Raw genomic sequence first — 21,699 nt, forward strand, 5'->3', positions numbered from 1 at the left:
TTTCTATTGTTTGTTGAAAACCTCTTGTTGAGACATAACACACACACATGCGTGTGTTTACATACATGAGCACACACACAAACACAAATAAAGAAACATTAAAGTGTAATTTGAGATTTAGTATGAAAGACGATGTTTCTAAAATTTTGCAATCAATTAAAAATATACTTATCATCTTGGGATGCTTCTTGAATGAGAAGTTCCAACTTCAAGTAGTGATTACAAAAAACCAAGGTGTAATGTCAAGTGATTTATTAAACTTAAGAAAAACAATTTCAATTCTAAGAAAATTTAGGCTTGTTTTAGCTATACTATGACTAAAAAACTTGTAAACTCTTTCAAAAACCTGCAAATTGTAAAAGGCTAAAGATTTTAAATTTGAATCCAGTGTTCCAAGTCTTTTCACGCACTCCTATTCATCGTCGTTATGTTTTCTATTTTGCAACTTTAAAACAATATTTAATTAAAAATACGGTCTACCTATTTTTAAGAAAAATTTTATTTTTAATTATGTTACATGAGAGAGAAAGAATTGATGCTTTTGATTGTTGCTGTTAGAGAAGGAAGATGGCTGCATTTTGGGCCTTCAAGTGTAGATTTTTACCTTTTCATAGCCTTCGGCAAGTGAAGGAGTGGGGCGAGTGGCAAATAGCCCTAGCAAGCTGCATTCTCACAGTCAGAGGGGGCTGCTTTTAGTGTTTTGTGCATGCGGCTCTTCCATCAAATCAAAAGCTCAATGGCAAGAACTACTGCATCTTGCGGGTTATGATGCTTGCCGTTTTGGAGTCCAAGAATTGCTTGAAATAAAGGCTACAAGCTGAAGATCAAAATAAAGCTAAAATCTTTGTTGATTTAAATGGTTCTTGTTTTTGGAGAAAGAGACCATGATTTGGCGAAGCTTGTTACAGAGGCTATTCATCGTCCTTCTTCGTGAGACTAGTCCAGACTCTCTTCAAGTGATAAGTTGGAGCTAGCAAAGGCTTAGGCACATTGGGACAAACTCAATGCTTGCATCCGCTCGTTTTTATTTCTCTCATGCACTACAGTTGTTATCTCTTATATCGAGCATTTGACAATGGCCTCGGAGATATGGTTGAAGCTTGATCAGATGTATAATCGCATGACCGCTATGAGACGAGTTTCTTTGGAAGTGTAGATGAGGACCATGAGTGTCAACAAGTCATCTTCTATGAGGGAGCATATTAACAAGCTGTGGTAGCTTCAAATGCAAGTACAACAAAATGCAAGGAAGGAGATCACTTCTAAAGACATGGCGATAACTCTTCTTTCACTGTTACCGCTCCATTTGAGAGGTTTTTATTCCACCTTGATTACCTCATGGCGATCTAAGACTCTTCAGTGCAAGGAGTTGGTTCCTATGGTCTTGGACCAAGAGGAGTAGTTGAAAGGGACCAATGCTTCTAAATCTAAGGCTTTGGTTGGTCAATCCTCTCAAAAGAAGGAGAAGGACTAGAAGGAGGACAAGGAAAAGTTGTGGCAAGATGATCACTAGAAAAAGGATTGCCCCAACAAGGAGGAGGAGGAGAAATCTTTAAAGGATTTCAAAGTGGTGGCTGCTCCCTCATCAACTACTTTCCTCCACTTGGAAGTGGTTGAGGCATAGACCCTAAAGGCCTCTGATGCTGTGTTGACAACCCCCTACACTTAGGAGTGGATTATTGACAATGGTGCCTCACAGCACATGACTCCTTCAGCAATACACGTGTTGATCATTTGCGATCTTCGCAAGGCCAAATTCTCATTGGTGATAGTTCTTCTATCTCTATTCAGGGACGGAGTGACATGCACCTTATTCCAGATGAACGAGGTGGTGCCCGTACATCCGAGGTGCTTATTTGCTTTACTTGTGTAACAGTTGCTCTCTCTTTGTCTATATCAACATGAGTCTTGTCTTCATCTTCCATCCTCCATAGCTCCTACCATGCTCTAGATCTGTAATTTTCACATGGTATATAAGCCCAATCAAGCATGGCACTCCTCCTCTAGCTCAGTTTCACTCTCATCTAGCTTAAGCTTGAGCTCAATCTAGCTCAGGACAAGTCTAGAAACCCATTGCCTACTCTTTCTTCTCACTACCCTGCTTGACAGCCATAGCCACCCTACACCTACCCTACTTTAAGCTCTTAGATCTCTTCAACCAAACAAGATCTTGACAAGCTTCCTTTTGGAAATCTCTACTCCTGCTCGTGGAGCTCCTCTTTGTCACCTCAGAGCTAAACATTAAGTCATCTATAGCTCAGCATTGTCAACTATGTCACCTTATGTTCCATGTGTCCTCCATAGCCAAATAGAACCTGCAACTATTTGAGCTCCTGGATCTCACAGTAGAGGCCATATCTCATTACGATCTCTTCTGAGTTGTTTAGCAACTCAGCGCGCAACTCTGTACCACCTTACAGATCAACATTGGCCACTCTATGCACTGGCATTGCCAAAATTCTTGATTGTTGGAATTTCTGCACCTGCCTGAATTCGTACAACTCGATCTCTGTTTGTGCGCTGCGATTCCTCCTCTAATCATAGGGCACTTGAAGGGTGACTTCTAAGCTTCCTCTCCATCAAAAATTTGACTGAATCATCCATTGTAGCTGCTGTACCAGCCAAAACACCAATCGCCTGTTCTTGCAAACCCTAATGAACACCATAGCCATTAACATTCAAGCTTCCTTCTTCACTCCATTCTTAAATCCATTTGACAAAGCTAAGTATTGTTACTCAGATCTGCTACTAAAATTAGTTAAAGGAAAAGACAAGCATCAAGAATCACCATCAAGCAGGAAGAAGATTCAAGCTCAAGACCAGACATAGTATCTCTTGATACTACAAAGTGTGTCTTCACACTACCTTGCACTTATGTCTCTTCACACATTGAAATACAACTCTTTTGTTGGTTAATCAACATGGTAGAGCTTGAGCAAATAGCAAAGCTCAATGGAGAAGGTTTCCATGCCTCGAGGCAAAAGACCATGTACCACCTCATGAGGAAAAACCTTTGGGATCTCTTTGAAGATGATAAAGGTGATGCAGATTACGGGAAAGAAGATTCAGAAAGCGGGATCCTTGCGAAAGCTCCACCAAAAACCAAAGAACGAAAAAAGATGAATAACAAGGCACTAGGCATCATTGCCTGGGGACTAAGTGATAATGTGCTACATCATATCTCTGGCATTAGAGATGCCAGAACTACTTGGGAGAAACTTGACATGTTTGGTACCCAAGCAAAGAATTCAAAGGTAAAATTACTCATGCAGTTTTATAAACTGGATATAAGAGAAGTTCAAGAGTCTAAAAACCCAACTTGCAACTCTTAAGAAGAATATTGATAAAGATGAAGCAATAATTGTACTGCTTGCAAGTGTAAATAAGAATCCATATGAGAATCTTGTGTCCACCTTGAATAATGTTCCCAAGTCTCTCACTTAAAGATATTGAGCACTCTCTTCTTGATAAAGAGAACAAGTAGAAGAACAATAATGCAAAAGATGGTGTCCCATCATCTAGGGAAAATCTCTTATACAACAAAGAAGCTGCTGGACCCAAAGGAAGAGGTCGAGAATTCAACACCGACAACAAAAATCGGATGACATGTCATTATTGTGGTAAGGCTGGCCATATAGTCAGTGAATGTTTCCACAAGAAAAGAGCACAACAAATGCAGAATTATCACCACCAGAACCAATTCATGAATGAAGAAGAAGAAGAAGACGCTTCTGCTACCATCAACAACTCTTACAGATTGTTCTAAAAGAATTTTCATTGTATTTTTCATATGTTTTTCCCTTAGTGGATTTGCTTTGTAAAAACCCTTGCCAAAGATGTAAAGTTTCAAGCTTTAACTTGACTAGGCTGCCTATGAGCTAGTCTCCCGGGCTATGTTATCATGTAGGAGGGGCAAAAGCTAGCAAGTGTAGGAACTCATCATTTGAGGGGGGTATTGAGAAATGACAAATGATGTATGCTCCAGGAAGAGATGTCCTAAATCCCATATGCACAGTGCGGAGAGTGGAACAACCCAACTTCTATAAAGCATTGTACTTGACTATCACTTTCGCATGGAATGAATACAATATCATGATGCTTTGTACTTTCACTTAGTGTCTTGTCAAACTAAGACTCACAAGTCGGAAATGACCACACCAGATACACATGATTGCTAGCATCTACCACCCAACACTCCTTGTGCCACATCCCCCTTTTAGGCCATGGGGATTGTTGTGCACCAGCTATTAAGAGTATTACAGTCAATGCAATACAATGCATCCGATACGCACTAAGTCCTTACGAGTAAAAGGAGGATCATCAAGCACCACGACCTCCTCAGACCGCCACAATGTGCTATGGAGGTTTCCCCCATCTATTTTCAAGTCCAATGGCTTCCATGGCTACGGCCTGTGGTTCTACAATCTGCTTCACCGTGAGACAGTGATTGTTAGATATCATTCTCTTGTCAATCCGCTCCTTTGAGAGATCGTGGCTATTCAACTCCTTCCTCTTCTTCGGTTGTAGTCTACTACACTAAGAAAGAATAACTATTGTCCACCTATGGCTCCCAAGGAGCTTCCTATTTCGTCACCTCCCTTGTCTTGCTCCAAGGACACTGACTTCGATGTGGGCATCGAGGAGATTCTGTGTGATACCCCTACCTCCATTTCCTCTTTTACTCAGGTTCAAGAGGCTACCTCTGGAAGCTACCTAGCCTCTATTCCATTGGAGACCCAGATACCTTCTCCAGCACTACCGACAACATTTCCTTCGCCTTTCAATGTTTCAAAGGCCGTGATCCATGAGCTTCTTTATTCTATATCTTTGTCTAATGGGTATTCAATAGGCGATTCAAAGGGGACTCATATTTCTTCTTCAAAGGGGGATCCCATTTCTTCAACTTCAAAGGGCGTCCCTACTCCTCGGCGGTTCTTTACATACCATTTACCTTCTTGGGGGTCCCTACTCCTCTGCGATTCTTTACATACCATTTACCTTCTTGGGGTGGTTGACATCTCCATGCCTTCTTTACATACCATTTACCTTCTTGGGGTGGTTGACCTCTGCGGTTCTTCAACTTCAAAGGGGATCCCTACTCCTCTGCGGTTCTTTACATACCATTTACCGTCTTGGGGTGGTTGACATCTCCATGCCTTCTCACCCATTAATTCCCCATTCCCTTGATTCTCATTCATATCCAAGATCTACAAGTTCTTTCTAGTTCAAGGCTTGGTGACTAGGCCTACATATACCTTTGAACATGGAGTAGCGAAGCTTGTAGCTTCTCTCCCAAGGTTGAGTTTTGAGTCCTATCAGCTCATCATATCTACAGGTGGAATACTAGGACTTCTGGGTTGCTCGTCTTCTCTCTCTTACTCCTCTTCTGTGCTCCTCCTTGGAGCCTGAGAAGAAATAATGAGAAACCATATCATTCAGTATTGTTTTCCTCCTCCATTCCTATTTTTCGTTTCCATTTACAGCCCCAAAAAGGCTTCTAGGCACCTTTCAAGAGAGTCGAGATGCCACCCGAGAGACTTCAATGGGCGACACTCTAGACAGTTTGTGCCTATATATATGACATTGACTCCACCCATTCATACACCCATTCAGTATTGTTTTCCTCCGCCATTCCTATTTTTGGTTTCCATTTACAGCCCCAAAAAGGCTTTTGGGCACCTTTCAAGAGAGTCGAGATGCCACCCGAGAGACTTCAATGGGTGACACTCTAGACAGTTTGTGCCTATATATATGACATTGACTCCACCCATTCATACACCCATCCCACATTCATTCCTTCGAACGTTCTATCACTCTCTTCCTCTTCACTTGGAGGATATTGCAATTTGTCGTTTCATCTCCCCCTGCACCAGGCACCCTATTTCCTTCACCTTCCACGCTGCGTTTTGGGCTGCAAATTCTCTTCCTCCACTTGATGACCATCTCCACTATCTAGCGTTAGATTATGCTCGTGTTTTTGGGCTGCAAATTCTCTTCCTCTAGCTAGTGACCATTATCTCCATTTGGCCTCAGCAAATACTTGCGTTTTTGCTATCAAATCATCTCTCTCTACTTGCCAACATTGCTCTCCACCTAGCATCAACCTCTCAAGCTATGTTTTGCAAACTAAAACCTCCTTGGCATCAACAACGCCTCTAACAAGTACTTGCTACCTCAGACACTTGCATTTTTGCAGTTCTTGCTCCATTAGGGACTAGATTTCCTCATCCGGTATGCCCTCCTGTTGATCCTCATCTTCCAAAGTACACATTCGTAGCTAGTGATCTTCCTTGACTCCAATGACATTAGAGGGCTGTGTTTTACTCCCTCGAAAATTGTCCATCTTCAAATTACTTTGGTAGCCCACTACATCAAAGGACTACGTTTCACTCCCTCTACAGTGCAAGCTTCCCTTAGGTATTGCTATCTGATTAGACAAGACAGTGTAATCATCTTCAAAGCTTCAGCTCCACTAGATCAGCTTTGTTCACTTAGCATGCTCCGATGCTTCATCTTCTTCATCTTTTGTGTTTTTTGAGCTTCTCTTCTCTCTCAGTGTTTGCCATATATACACTATGTTTCTCCCCACAAACCCTACTATCTCTTTGGTTTGCTTTCACAGTAGTCATTTCTTAACACATTTCAATTGTTGTCCTCAAACCTCACATGATTCTTAAATTAATCATCAAATTCCTCTTCCTCTTGTTAGTCATAAGCCTCAAGAGTCCTTGAAGGATCTACCTCTTATCTAATTCCCTCATTCTCATTTGCTGCTCATGCTACATATCTTGTCCAATATTAGGCATTGCATTTTCCCCAAACTCTGTGAATTTTTAAACTAAGAGGCATCATCACTGCTTGATCCCATCTCACTGTATAAAGACATTCTTGTTGTAACGCTCAGCTGATTACAATTTCAGCACTCCAGAAATGTGTTTAACTTCAAATCAAGTGCCATGAGCCCACCAAAAAACCCTTACAGAAATGTGATGTGAAAAGAGAATCATGATCACTGATAATCCTTTTAGGTAACCCATGTAACTTAAAAATCTTTTACAAAAATTCTTACAATATTTGGAGCTTTATAATTGTTTTTTGTTGGAATAAGATGAACGACCTTTGTTAGCATGTCTACTATCACCATTATTGAGTTATATCCTCCTTGGACAGAAGGTAATCCAATTACAAAGTCCATGATAATAAACTCCCATTTCATTTGGGGAATGTCAAGTGGCTAGATAATTGATGGTATCACGACAAAGAAACCATAAAACCAGCCTTCCTTCTCGAATCGGGTGGTAAATAACTTGATTAAGCACTAGTTACAGCAAGCATTAAATTCACATAAACTGAAAATGCACATATTTCCACTTAATCTTAGACACTAGAAACCCAACTGACCCCAAAACTAGTGATCCTTATGGATCTTCTTTAACTTGTATTGTTTAAGGTTGAAGAACACTAAGGTCTAGCCTAGTCCCCTTCAATATACAATACATCTTGCAGTCCATAGCAACCGGCAAGCCTTCAAACCAATTTGTCCCTTGGTTGGCTTGGGGATTGACCTTCAATCTACTCCTTGGATATCAATTTCTGCCCCAAACTTTATGTTATCTGATTAGCCTCTTGAAATTTTCTGAAATCCCAAAATTTCAACTACTGAATTTCAAGTACTAGGTCTAGCCTAGTCCCCTTCAATATACAATACATCTTGCAGTCCATAGCAACCGGCAAGCCTTCAAACCAATTTGTCCCTTGGTTGGCTTGGGGATTGACCTTCAATCTACTCCTTGGATATCAATTTCTGCCCCAAACTTTATGTTATCTGATTAGCCTCTTGAAATTTTCTGAAATCCCAAAATTTCAACTACTGAATTTCAAGTACTAGGTCCCAATTTCAAAGCACTTTTCCCACGATGGCTAGTTGACCCTATTTTCCTAATTTCTACTGTAAATTAGGGTTTAGCTGCAAAAATTCTTCACTAGCACCCTGTTGGGACTGAAATTGGCTGAGATATCTTGAGGAAAGCTATGAATTGACTGAGAGAATGGAGAGGAAGTTAGAGAGAGAAATTTCAGAGTTTCATCGCCAAAATTGGCTGAAATTGAATGCTGCCCTGCTATGAATGGCTGCTTGACAGCAGCCCACCATCAACAAGAGCTCCACATGCAGTCAACTGCCCTTGTGGACCCCAAACTTGCTGTCATCTGCCTGTAGACAGACTACAAGGGCTGTCATCTGCCTCCGATTACCTCCTGATCAGCTCGGGGCAGCTCACAGCCTCCAATGGTTGGGTTGATCACCAATGGCTGGAAATTGCAGCAGCAGCTCTCCTCTTCCTCTCCCAACCTTCACGATGCTGGAATGAGGCTCCAACTACCTCTAATAGCCTTTCCCTTGCTTGCATGGACAAGTTTCACCAACTGGCAGCCTTCTAATTGCATTTTTCAACAATTTTCAGCCTAAATAAATTAATTTTCAAAATATTAATTCTAAGATTTAACGTAATTATTAATTCTTGCTCATAAAAATAATTATATCAACCAACAATTAAATTGGCTGGGTCAATTTATCAACCAAGTATTCCTGAGCACTCATTAATCCCTAGATTGGCATTAATTCATTAATTAATGCCAAGTCCCTAATGTCACCACTTACATTTACGGCTAATAAAGTGATCTTACCCAATTTTTGACACCCGTTACCACCTAGGAGTACCTGTCAAACATAACTTATTACAACCTTTGTCTTTGGTATCAACTAGTATCTCAGGATCGTAGGCCCCACATTGTGAAATAACTAACATGCACCTCGCATGTGCAAGTCACATTTGTACACTTGATTAACTTTTAATCAAATGTTAAGCAAAGCATCAAAATTTCAAGTCCTCCTGACAACTACAAGCCTCTCCTCCTATTGATTGGCCTCCAAAATGGTCCTCTCCCCTCTCCTAAATCCAACCAACATCCTCTCACTTGCATCAGCAAGTTTTGCCACCTAGCAACTTTCCAAATGGATTTCTCAACCAATAAAATTACTTTTCAAAATTAATCATTCTAAAAAGTAATTTAATCCTTTGTCCCTTTCCAAAATTTTAGAAATGCCCGTCCATAATTTAATTGGCTGGGCCATTTTGACTCCCAAATTGTCCTAAGCATTAATTGAACCCCCGTGAGCATTAATCAGTAATTAATTAATGCCTAGTTCCTAGTATCATCACTGATACTTGTTGGTCAAAGACACAAGTCACTGCTAGCACCTATCCACCATAATTGATTACAACTTTTACTTTTGATAGCCATTGACATCTCGAGGTCCTTGGCATGTCATTGTGAATTAATTGTCTTGCACAACACGTGTACCTCACATTTGCACATTTTATTAAATAAACCAAACGCCAAGCACAGCATCAAAAATTCACATCCTCGTGACAACCACCACCACAGTGCTCCCAATCTCCCCCTCTCCAACAAGATGCAATGTGCTCCTATCATATAAGAATGAAGTAGAGGAGAGGGGCCACCTTAAATAGACTATGTAAATAAAAATAAAAGAGGTAGGTTGTCAGCATTAAACATGTCCAAAAATATACCTCAACCAACATTAAATGCACCCACTTCAAGAATGAAATGCACACAGGTAATGAGTCCTCGCATCCAAGAGATATATTGCTAACACCCTCTCTAATATCATGGGTGGTAAGTACAATAAAAAATGCAATGATGAGAGACAAACCATACAATAATCACAATCAAATATGACCATGGACCCCAAGTGTTGGGTGATCAAGGCACCACAAAGGTACCTTGGAAAAACGTTAATGACAATGTCAATCATACCGCTCCCTGACCACAAAGAGTAGAAATGGCCCAATCCCAATGCATGTCACGAATCAGCTCCGACAAAAGCTCTATCACGACCATGAATTCCCCACCTTTGGAAAACCACTAATGTGTTTCCTCATGAGGAAATAGACTAGAAGCAAAGACCAGTATCTATCAAACATACGCTCATTATGAATAAGGAAAACAGACCAACTCCAAGATTTGAATTTGCCAAACTCGGTCAGTGCATATAGAAAGCCACACTCACAGTCCGACACACCTACATATGGATGAGACTCGATGCCCCACCGACCCCCCCAACACATACACAAGCATTGGACTCTTGGAGAGTTATCACTAGGGCTAGAACACTACCAAGGCTGTTGCGGCCCTACACCGCACAGTTTGAATTAGCATCGAAATCCGAGGATGATGCAGAAATCAAAGGAGTACTTGCTCTTCTTCTCCTCCTCCTCCCCGTTCCACAACACTACTAGCTTCTTGCAACCCTTGCAGACGTGCACCTTGCTACCACAATGATATCACTAACTCTTCTTCAACATGTCACCCCTCTCTGAAGCAGCCAATGCACTTGATGGGTGTCTGCCAAAACAAGATGAAAACCTCCCTTGCAAACGTAAGGGAAACTCATAAGGCGTTAGCAACACATTCAAACTCTTGAGGTAGTTTGAAAAGAAAGGTCCCCACCATATGGGCTTCAAAAGAGTGGATTAACTACATGTTGCAGAGTCAATCCTAGATCCATGTCACTCTGAAAATAAACAACTAAATCGTATGAGTCACCTCAAACTAGATGGCCTATACTTGACCATAGAGTACCAGAATCTCTGTTGGTTATCGAGAAAACACTTTAAGGGCTATAGTAATAATGTCATATGCAATTCTCATGGTCAACAAAGCCTCATACATAAGCTCGAGCTTCTCCCATACCTCTCAAGATGTCCTACACATAAAGTAATCTGTCATGAGGACATGTATTTTTGAAACCTCACTTAACATGTAGATTAACTTCTAATCCTATGATTAAGTAAATGTTGCACATGTAAGGTGCAACTGGAGTTAGAGTAAATTTACAAGCTCGAAACCCGAGGAAATCACGGGATGTCAACGGCAAAAGCTGCTTTAAGTTATGCCGCATAGGTACTTGGTAGTATCTAGTGTCAGCTGTTGGCCTAAGTCATTCATTTGGCCATAAGTGTCAGTTGATGACACTAGAGAAGTGGTGTTTAATGGTACCTAACACCAATCTAATAGTCAAAGATGGCGCAGAGATACTCGGGAGTGGAAGATGCCTAGCCAATTTAATTATTGGCCAATCAAATTATTTTTCAGGGCACCAAAATAATTATTAGATTAATTTTTAACATTTAAAATTTAAAAATTAATATTTAATTATGAATAATGTTGAAAAAACCATTTGGAAAGGTTGCCACTTGTCAAAAATGCCTATGCAGATTGAAAAACGTCTTTAGAGGCTGGAGAGAGGCATTTTTAGTGTATTCAGCCTGCAAGAGAGAAAGAGAGAGAGAGAGAGAGAGAAAAGAGATGTTGCTGGTCTGATTTGCAGCCATTGGAGGACCTTCTAAGGGAGCCAAGGGTTGGAGAAGACCAATTAACAACAGGTGGCAGCATCTACAGGCTGTTGAGACAGGGCAACGGTAGTAAATGAGAAATTTTCTTTAATTCTTCGCAAAGAAACTCTGAATTTTCTCTCATCTCCCAGCCATTTCACAACCTTGCTCCGAAGATCTCAGCATTTGGACCCTTGGAGGCTGAGAAATTACAAATTTCTCTGTTATAAACCCCAATTCACAGCAAAAATTAGAGTTTAGCAGCAACCTCAAGAAGCGTGCCAAAAATTGAAAGCTCCAGGACTTAGATTTTCAAGGCTGAAGGTGAATTTCAGCTAAATTCAGGTGGAGGACTAGCCAGCCATTGAATTTGGGGCATTTCCATCGTCTATGAAGTGGGTGAAGGCCAATTAAGTGCCCGAATCAAGGGGCAAAATAGGTTGAAGACTTGTTGGTCACTATGGACAGCAAGGGGAGTTTGGATTGGGAAGGGGATCGAGAGAATCCCATTGTAAATCAACTTCTTCTTCAATAAAGCTAAAGAAATACCGAAAGGGGCACCAATTTTGGGGCCAATAGGTTTTTGCATTGTCCAAGATCAGTAGGTAAATTTGTATTTTCAAATTTGCATTAATTGTTTGCTACTGTAATTAAGTTGTAATCAGGGATTTACCACCCATTCATAGAAGGAAGGCTGGTAACATGGTTCCGTTGCCAAGACACCATCAAATCCTTTAAATTGGTGGGCCCGTGGTACTTGATTGCAACTTGGGACTATTGCAATATTGCTGAAATTGTTCTCAGCAGTGAATTACAGCAAGCATGTCTTCAAATGGTGATACGGGATCAAGTGGAGAGGATACATCACTCCTTGGTCAATCATGTGGTGAAGGGGAAAATGCAATGACTGATGTTAGGCATGGTTCTCAGCATGGACAGCATGCTGAAAATGTGGGAAATGACCCGAATGTTGGCACTTCAATGCATAAAGAGACTGATGACCAGCAAGGAGCTGAAGAATTTGATGATGGCTTCAAGGATCGAATGCGTACAGCAGCAAATCTTTTTGCTGAATTGGCAAAGGATCCCCAATTTACTCGATTCTTGAATACCCCAAAGAAGGACAACAAAGGCAAAAAGAAGTAGACACCTTCTACAACTTCGAGACAGCCACAAGAACCAAAGGAAATGCCTAAGCCTTCTTTAGAAGAGCCCAAAATGCCTGATAAGCACAAACAATTGGTATCCGTGGGGCAGCAAGAGCAAATGCATGGCCAACTTGGTAGTGCCAATCCATGACAGCTTCGGGACAGCCACAAGAACCGAAGGAAATGCCTAAGCCTCCTTTAGAAGAGCCCCAAATGCCTCATGAGCACAAACAGATGGTATCTATGGGGCAGCAAGTGCAAATACATGGCCAACTTGGTAGTACCAATCCATGGAAACACGGGCAACAAGGCAATTATGCACATGCAAGCATGGGACAGCAAGGATACTTTGGTGGTGGTACCATTTTTCATGCTATGGTTGGATAGGCACTGCATACGGGAATGTATGGCACAAATCCCTATGGTATGCAGCAGCCAATGCATGGCACACAACACCCAATGTATCCGGGTAATGCAAGTGGAATGCCTAATCCCATGTATCGCAGCATAGGCATGATGCCTGGGGCACGAAGCCGGCCATATGGATATGTATTGGCACTCCCAAGGACTGTTGGAGCACAAGGATTTGGTGTTGGTCATGTAGGTGCTTTAGATATAGTGCTGGTTTTTAAGCAAATACAGCCAATGCACCCTTTTTGCAGCAGCCCATTTATGATAACTTGACTCCCATAGGTCCATCGAAGGACTATGATGAAGGTGGCAAAAGCGTGAAGTTTGAGCCTTTCAGTGGTGCACAAGATAGACTGAAAGCACTTGTTTTCATTTAGTAGTTTGATACAACCTATTCTGGAGGCAACTTCACAAAGGCATCTAAGATACGCAAGGCAGCCACATTTTTTAAGGGAAATGCATTGCAGTGACGGATTACACTTCTTATTCAAGAGAAGTCACCTACCACTTGGGTCCAGTTCAAGTTAATGTTTGCTTCAAATTGGTTGACAAGTACCTTTGAAGCAAACATTATAACAGCTTGGAATTAGTTGAATTCCAAAGATTGCAAGAACTAGGATCAATATAATAAGAAGTTTTGGGATGCATTGTTGCCACCTACTTCTTATCGCATAGTACCCCTCCATGAGCAAGTGGAGAAGTGTATTTGTGGTTTGCCAAAGGGTATGCGGGATTTTTACATTAAGTCCACTATTTCCAACAACATGCCTTAGCTTATAAAATTTGCTACTATAGCCCGCACATTGCTGCGTGGAAAGAATGTAGGATTCCACGATGATGATGCCAAGTCACATGTCAAAGAGGCAAAAGCTGAGAAAAAAGGGTAAATCTGAAAATAAAGCTGAAAATTAGGGCAGATCTGAAAAATAGGGCTGGAAAGAGGAACAGATCGCAGATAAAGAGTGGGAAAAGTGATGCACTGTCACATAAACCTCAGTTGTCCGATGTCAATATGGCTTATCACACTGAGTTGGATGCCATGAAAGAGTAATATGTTGCTGATTCCAACTTTGCTAATATTTATGATCAGCTTTGCAATGCCCAAAGGCAAGGACACTTTGTGTAAGAGATGGATTTCTGATGATGCATGGACGACTGTGTGTCACAAAGCAGTTAAGGCCTAGAGTCATCACTGAAAGTCATGCTCCTCCGTACACAGGACATAGGGGTATTGATGCCACGGTCAAGGCAATGGAGCATTTCTTTTATTGGCCAGCTTTGAGGTATGATATAGAACAGTTTGTTAAGACATGCATCGTGTGCCAGAAGGTAAAGCATGATAGGCAAAAGATGTCGAGTTTGTTGCAGCCCTTGCCTGTTCCGGATAGAACTTGGCAGAGCATTGCAATGGACTTTATTTTTGAGCTTCCTAAGACACCTACAGGGAATGATGTGATGTGGACTATCATTTGCAGGTTTAGCAAACAAGCCCATTTCATTCCGGTGAGGAAGAAAATAAAGGCTGATCATATGGCACGATTGTTTTTGCATCGCATCTTTAAGTATCATGTATGCCAGAGTCAATCATTAGTAATCGAGACCCCCGGATGACCAGTTTATGTTGGAAGTGCTTGTTTGAGAATATGGATACCATGCTGAAATTCTCATCATCCTTTCGTCCGTAGACAAATGGTCAATCTGAGGAAGCAAATTCCGCGGTGTTAGATAATTTGAGGTGCTATGTTTCATACCACAAGACACAGTGGGAGCAGTATTTGCCCTTGGTTGAGTTTGCTTACAACAACACAGTGCATAGTTCTATAGGTAAAGCTCCATTTGAGGTGGTAGAGGGTGGTAAGAAAGTACCTCCTATTTTGCACACAAAAGAAAAGATCTTTGAGTTTAATCGCTATGTGGAAAGCATGGATACAGCTTAACGGAATATCACAGAATAAGCAACTCCATGAAATACTACTATCAGAGAAGATTTTGGCACATAAAGAGAGGAAGATCAAGGGTAAGGGTTCTAGAAGGTACTTGGTAAAGTTTCAGAATTATTCACCAATGGATGCCAAATGGATGGAGGATAACTTGGCAGACCATCCTTAGTTGTTACAGCTTTACCTTGATGCTTTCTAATTAGAACCGACTTTAGTTCAGGCTCAATCAGGTTCAACAGAGAGGAGGTCCAGAGTATTACTTAATGCTTGTGAGGAAGCTAGCACCTCCGCTCCTCAGTAATGGACAGCTCTAGAAGTAGTGGATCTCGAATGTATTCAGCATACATTCAAGGTACTGTAGCTAAACAGTATGTTTGCCAAGAGATCACTATTCTGTGTACTAGTCACTATGTTTGGTATGCAGATTGGTATGGTTTTCACTACAGCTCTAAAACTGTACATTTGCATCCGTTATGCTCAGTGTGTAATCAGTTATGCTTGGTATGGAATTGGTTATGCTTGGTGTAGCATCCGTTAATGATCATCAAGGGCTCATTACCGAATGTTGGTTTTCAGCGTATGATCATTAATATTCAATGGTACTCAGCTCAGTTTTTTATCAGCTTGAGAACCGTTTATGGTCACTTTTTAGATCAGTTTTTGCATTGACTGTTTGTCAGTTTTAGCAATGAGCTTGTGATCAGTTTGGGGTCACATTTGCAGCAGTTTGTGATCAATTCTCAGATCGGCAAGTGATCAGTTTATGATCAGATTATGCTCAGTTTTCAATGGTTTACATCTAGTTCCATCGACAACAGCATATGTTATGATGCCATTTTTGTTTTAGCCATGGTTTATGCTTGGTTATACTATGCTATGGTTTGGTTTTGCCAGATGAGTTCAGCTCATGAGAAATGGACATGTCACATGATAATCTGGCAATGTTCTTTAGATTCTTTGTGAGTCTTATGTTATGTTATGTTGGTTGGTAATTTTCAGCATACGTTGGACATATGGAATGGTTAAACAATAGTGTGCAACGTTGTGTTGACTATGATATCCTATGGAAAATTCCAGTGTAGTACTTTGCTTTTGATGCATTTGGCAATGCAATAGAGGACGATTGCAAGGATTTCAAGGAAGAGGGCTGTAATGAGAACATGTATTTTTGAAACCTCACTTAACATGTGGATTAACTTTTAATCACATGATTAAGTATATGTTGCACATGTGAGGTGCAATTGGGATTTGAGTAAACTTACAAGCCCGAAACCCAAGGAAATCACGGAATGTCAAAGGCAAAAGTTGCTATAAGTTATGCCGCACAGGTACTTGGTAACATCTAGTGCCAGTTGTTGGCCTAAGTCATTCATTTGGCCATAAGTGTCAGTTGGTGACACTAGAGAAGTGGTGTTTAATGGTACCTAACACCAATCTCATGGTCAAAGATGGCACAGAGATACTCGGGAGTGGAAGATGCCTAGCCAATTTAGTTATTGGCCAATCAAGTTATTTTTCAGGGCACCAAAATAATTATTAGGTTAATTTTCAATATTTAAAGACTGAAAATTGATCTTTAGTTATAAATCATGCTTAAAAAACCATTTGGAAAGACTGCTACTTGTCAAAAATACCCATGCAAAACTAAAAAACGTCTTTAGAGGCTGGAGAGAGGCATTTTTAGTGTATTCAGCCTGCAAGAGAGAGAGAGAGAGAGAGAGAGAGAGAGAAGATGTTGCTGGTCTGATTTGCAGCCATTGGAGGACCTTCTAAGGGAGCCAGGGGTTGGAGAAGACCAATCAACAACAGGTAATAGCATCTACACGCTGTTGAGACAGGGCAACAGCAGTAAACGATAAATTTTCTTTAATTCTTCGCGAAGAAACTCTGAATTTTCTCTCTCTACAGCTTTCTCTCTCATCTCCCAGCCATTTCACAACCTTACTCCGAAGATCTTAGCATTTGGACCCTTGGATACTGAGAAATTGCAAATTTCTCTGTTGTAAATCCTAATTTACAGCAGAAATTAGAGTTTAGCAACAACCTCAAGAAGCGTGCCAAAAATTGAAAGCTCCAAGACTTGGATTTTTCAAGGCTGAAGGTGAATTTCAGCTAAATTCAGGTGGAGGACTAGCCAACCATTGAATTTGGGGCATTTCCATCGTCTATGAGGTGGGTGAAGGCCAATTAAGCGCCCGAATCAAGGGGCAAAATAGATTGAAGACTTGCTGGTCACTATGGATAACAAGGGGAGTTTGGATTGGGAAGGGGATCGAGAGAATCCCATTGTTAATCAACTTCTTCTTCAATAAAGCTAAAGAAATACCGAAAGGGGCACCAATTTTGGGGCCAATCGGGTGTGCATTATCCAAGATCAGTAGGTAAATTTGTATTTTCAGATTTGCATTAATTGTTTGCTGCTGTAATTAAGTTGTAATCAAGGATTTACCACCCATCCACGGAAGGAAGGCTGGTTACAAATCACTAATCAAACTTCCTTTGAGATGCATCGAAGAAATGTTGGATATATGTTGAATCTGTCGTTGTCCCATTCGAGGACTGCTCCTCATACTTGTATTTGTCCCAATTGGATAAAAGAGGGGAGGGTCTTCAAGGATGCATGGCAAATCCTGAAACAATATACCAAAGTCACTCCTCCACAAACCAAGCTTTTATCACCGCTTGCAAGTTACATAGTAGGGGCCTTTAAGCTTGTCATCAATGTTGCAATGTGGAAAAGCCCAAATGATATGCAAAGAAGATAAGGGGTTTTAGAGAGAGTACCTAGGGCAACTTTGGTTAATAAGCCCAAAATCGAGAGTTCGACAATTCAAGGAAGAGAGAACAATTCCAATTAGAGACAAGGGAGAGGAACAAAATGTAAGTGAGTATAGTGAGCATAGGCATGACATTCACTGGCACATGTGAACCTTCCTTTTAGTAAGGAAATCAGGCTGAAAACACCAAGAGGTGGAAAACACAAGCAAGCGCCTACCGGGAGGGGTTAACAAAATCGATTGCATAGAAGAAGAAAACATCAACAGCTGAAGCAAAACAATGGCTGAGTAAACCATAATGCAGACTCAAGTAAAAAACACAGGTACAGCATTGAAAACACAAAGGAATCGGGATGCCCAGTAGCTGAAAACTGTTGCCAAGCTGTCAAATCAATCATCTAGGCCACCTGGATCAGCACAGCAGCAAAACACAAACTTTGGAGCAGTCATGAAGAGTGATGGGACCTGAAAACAGCAGTCATAAACAAAGAAAAGCACTAGAACCAAGAGTCTTGGGCTTTGATACCATGTCAAAATGGTGTGGAGCAATGGAAGCAAAGAGATAGAGCTGGTGTAAACACAAATAACTGAAAAAGAGGACAAGAACATATGAACTCAAAGAGAATGAACTTGGGAATGGAATCCGTATACGAAGGCACAAGAATGTGTAGAAAGACCTGGGTTGTGGGCAACCGGTATAGTGGTTCCAGTTTCCCTCTCTCCAACAAGATGATGTGTGCTCATATCAGATAATAATGAAATGGAGCATAGGGGATGAGGATGCTCCTAGTTTCCCTATCTCCAACGATGTAGTGTGCTTGTATCAGATAATAATGAAATGGAGGAGAGGGGATGCCTTGAAATTACAAAATAAAAGACAGGTCAGCGAGCATTAAATGTGGCCAGAAATACAGCTTGGCCAGCATTGAATGCACGACCACAGGAATGAAATGCACTCTGCCTGTGAGTCCTTGCACTCAAGATATGTATATTGCTAATATGCTATATATACAAACAGTATTCAAAACTCTCCAGCTGAGGGAAGCTGCAATTTTGGCGGTGGATTACATAAACCCCCATGATAAGACTTGAAGATGCAGCATCGGTTCCTACGTGCCTAAGACAAGCACACCAGTTTCTTGAACTGAACGTTCTCATGTGCATCAAGCCTCTTATTGCTTCTCTGTGTGTGAATTCCAACTCCCATAAAACCACCACCATTGTACCCACAGTACACGTTAAAGGGGTGTGCATGCATGTATGCAGCCACGCTTCTACAATTTCACTGTTCCTCTCTGATTTACAGACACTCCTCTTCTATATGATGTATGAACATTCTAAAAGGTGAGGGCTGTCAAAAGGTCCCTGTGGTAACAGACAGCCAGTTGAATGCAAGTTTTTCACTGCAACAGATTTGCAAGCATTGTGGTCAGCATGCACAGTTAGATCTGTGCCCGTGTGTGTATTAACTGATTTTTATAGTGTAATGTCCTCTCTCTCTCTCTCTCTCTCTCTCTCTCTCTCTCTCTCTCTCTCTCTCACTCTCTCTCTCATTCTGAAAAAATCACTTTCATCTGCCTCTTAGTGTTTTGAGAGGTCAGGGCTCCACAAATGTCCTACCTTGAAAGGCAATAGTGTTACCAGGCTGTTAGTTAAACAGTCACCATCCCACCCATTATGCCAATAAAAGTGGCAGTTAACAGCATTTGTCCCCAGGTTCTCCATCCTAGTGTCAAGCCTCGTGCAGCAGTAGGGTAGGATATTTACATTAGTTCATGCATATACTTGCTTGACTGTCAAGCCTCGTGCAGCAGTAGGGTAGGATATTTACATTGGCTCATGCATATACTTGCTTGAAAATTCGGCCTGTTTAAAGTTCTTTCAACCAACTTCAAATACCAGTTGCAACATCCAAATGGCCTCTATCTCGTGTGGTTGTGCACACTGTGTTAGCAAGAGCTCACCACAATAATACAACTCAAAACTCATAGTGTACTTAGTATCTGCGCACATGCCTTTACTAAGAGCAAGTTTTTGCATCACTTCGTAATTTCTAGCTCACCAGCTGTTTGCAGTCCACAGTGGAACTTGACCCATTAAACAGTATCAAGATTTTCCAAGATTCCAAGGGAGGGAACAGGAATTAGAATTTGTCTATGCTAACTGGATGAGATAGCGAAGAATACCAACAAGGACTAGGAGGATATTATTATTCCACTCAAACAAGCTTGATCAACAAGAAATCTTTCTCTGAAACAACTTCAACTAAACGGACATTAAGTAGAATGAAAGCTTTGTACCTGCAAGATCTGCCCCCGTACGTGTCAGTTTCAACCAATCCATTTGAGTAAAGCCTTTTTCATAAGGAATCTTAGCTCTAGGTTTCGCCCTCGGAGAAGAAACTTGCTGGTCAGAAAATTTGGGCACAGGTGGTACACTGGTCCCAGCAGATGGTTTCGCAGATATAAAATCATCCTTTGCACATGACGGAGATGCTTCAGAGTCAGTTGGTGAAGCATTTTCATCATTAGGAGCTGCAACTGCAGTTGAAATGCTTAGTGTCTCAAGCACTTCTACTGCAGCATTTGAGCATGAACTAAGCTTGTCCTCTTGCGCAGAAGTAGTCTCTACATCACCATCTGCCACAACTGGCAGTGTTGGGGGTTTGGGCATCGGTTTAGGGGACTCCAAATCATCTGCCACTGCCAGAGGATTACCCTGCACTGCAAGAAAATCTTCCATAGGAAACCCTTGAAATATATAATCTTATAAGAATCAAACTTTTACATTAACTCAACCAGACCATGCAGCATTCCACTACATACAGACATTGGCATGACACTCATGCAGCAATTTCAAAACATGCAGAGATGTGCCACATTCAATTACTGAGGAATGGCTAGGATGGAAAGACATGCACAAAATTCGTGTAGTGTATGTTATGTGAGTCAAACGACATCAATCATATAGAAGTAATGAAGCAAGTTCGCACAATTTTACAATACGCACAATCACTGTTTAAAAGGAACTAGCTTTCCTTTTGGGCAGCTTGAACATAATCCTGATACTATAAAATCTAATCCTGTGAAGCGGAAGTAAGAATTAAAAACTCAGCTACATAAGACAGCAAAAAGCAATCGGCCAATATTATCCAAGCAAACCTAGTTGGACATATTTACCGTATAATGAAAAAACATGTGTGTGTAAAACAATGCAATTGCCTGTGAGCAAGAGGGGCATCTCTGAGCAAGAAAATGAAACCCTAAATGCTAGAACAACATACATATCTGGCAACGAGATGTCAGCCAAATGCTGGAAAATCTATCAGAACCGGAAGCACACGAAATCGAGATGTAAGAACCACAACAGAGGGTTTGCAGGCATGCGAAATCTTGCCTTGTGGAAGGAGAAGTCGAGTGCTTGATCCGTGGCCATTTTTGCAGGTGCTACAAAATCTCGGACGGATCAGAAGTGCAGGAGACCTAGAAGAAATGTGTGTCAGATGAATCTATGGCTGGTTGTTTATAAGCATCTTAATAAACCTGCAGCTCTGCAAAGGCATTGGCGTGTTGTTCCTCTCTGCTTCGTCTCGAGCCGCCTCCCATGCTGGTATCCATCCATATCCACATTCGCTCTTGTGGAAGCCTGAAGGGTCTCGAGTCCAGCTACGGCAGCATTCATTCACTCATTCATTTATTCATTCGTCTGCAAAGAAACAGCAGCAGCAGATCATCACATTCCACGCATGAGAGAGTCTTAATGAAGTTCTCGTCGGTTTGACTGGTCAACCATTCTCCGGAATAAACTCTGATTCCTTTTCCTAGCGTCAGCATCATTACATTTCAACTAGCCTCGGCCCTCTAGGCACCTCCCGGTCCCCCGGGTGCTCAAGCGGGCATCGGGTTCGCACATTGCGAGCGCACGCAACGTGTGACCCCTCTCAGCCCCTAAAAATCTTTCAATTCAAAAATAATATAAAGAGATAATAAGCATGTGCTAAGAATAT

At 41.3% G+C, this 21,699-nt stretch overlaps 1 protein-coding gene across 4 annotated transcripts in view; it reads right to left on the reverse strand.

Annotated features, from left to right (window-relative positions):
• Window positions 1-21,494, reverse strand: part of RLF (reduced lateral root formation) — a 44,963-nt gene extending 23,469 nt beyond the window's left edge. Inside the window, exons 1-3 of one of the 4 annotated variants that reach the window (XM_087677749.1) lie at window positions 21,236-21,429; window positions 21,090-21,175; window positions 19,994-20,416 (exon numbers count right to left, since the gene is read on the reverse strand). In XM_087677749.1, the coding sequence (XP_087533875.1) occupies window positions 19,994-20,416; window positions 21,090-21,175; window positions 21,236-21,255 (529 nt within the window). In that variant the 5' untranslated portion in view covers window positions 21,256-21,429. Of the gene's footprint in view, window positions 1-19,993; window positions 20,417-21,089; window positions 21,176-21,235 lie in introns of all 4 variants that reach the window. The other 3 variants (XM_087677750.1, XM_087677751.1, XM_087677747.1) reach the window with 3 other exon arrangements.
• Window positions 21,495-21,699: the final 205 nt, after the last annotated feature.

This window comes from Lygodium microphyllum, chromosome 5, assembly GCF_053477565.2.
Source record: "Lygodium microphyllum isolate KBCC chromosome 5, Lygodium_microphyllum_v1.1.10, whole genome shotgun sequence".
Taxonomy (NCBI): Eukaryota; Viridiplantae; Streptophyta; class Polypodiopsida; order Schizaeales; family Lygodiaceae; genus Lygodium; species Lygodium microphyllum.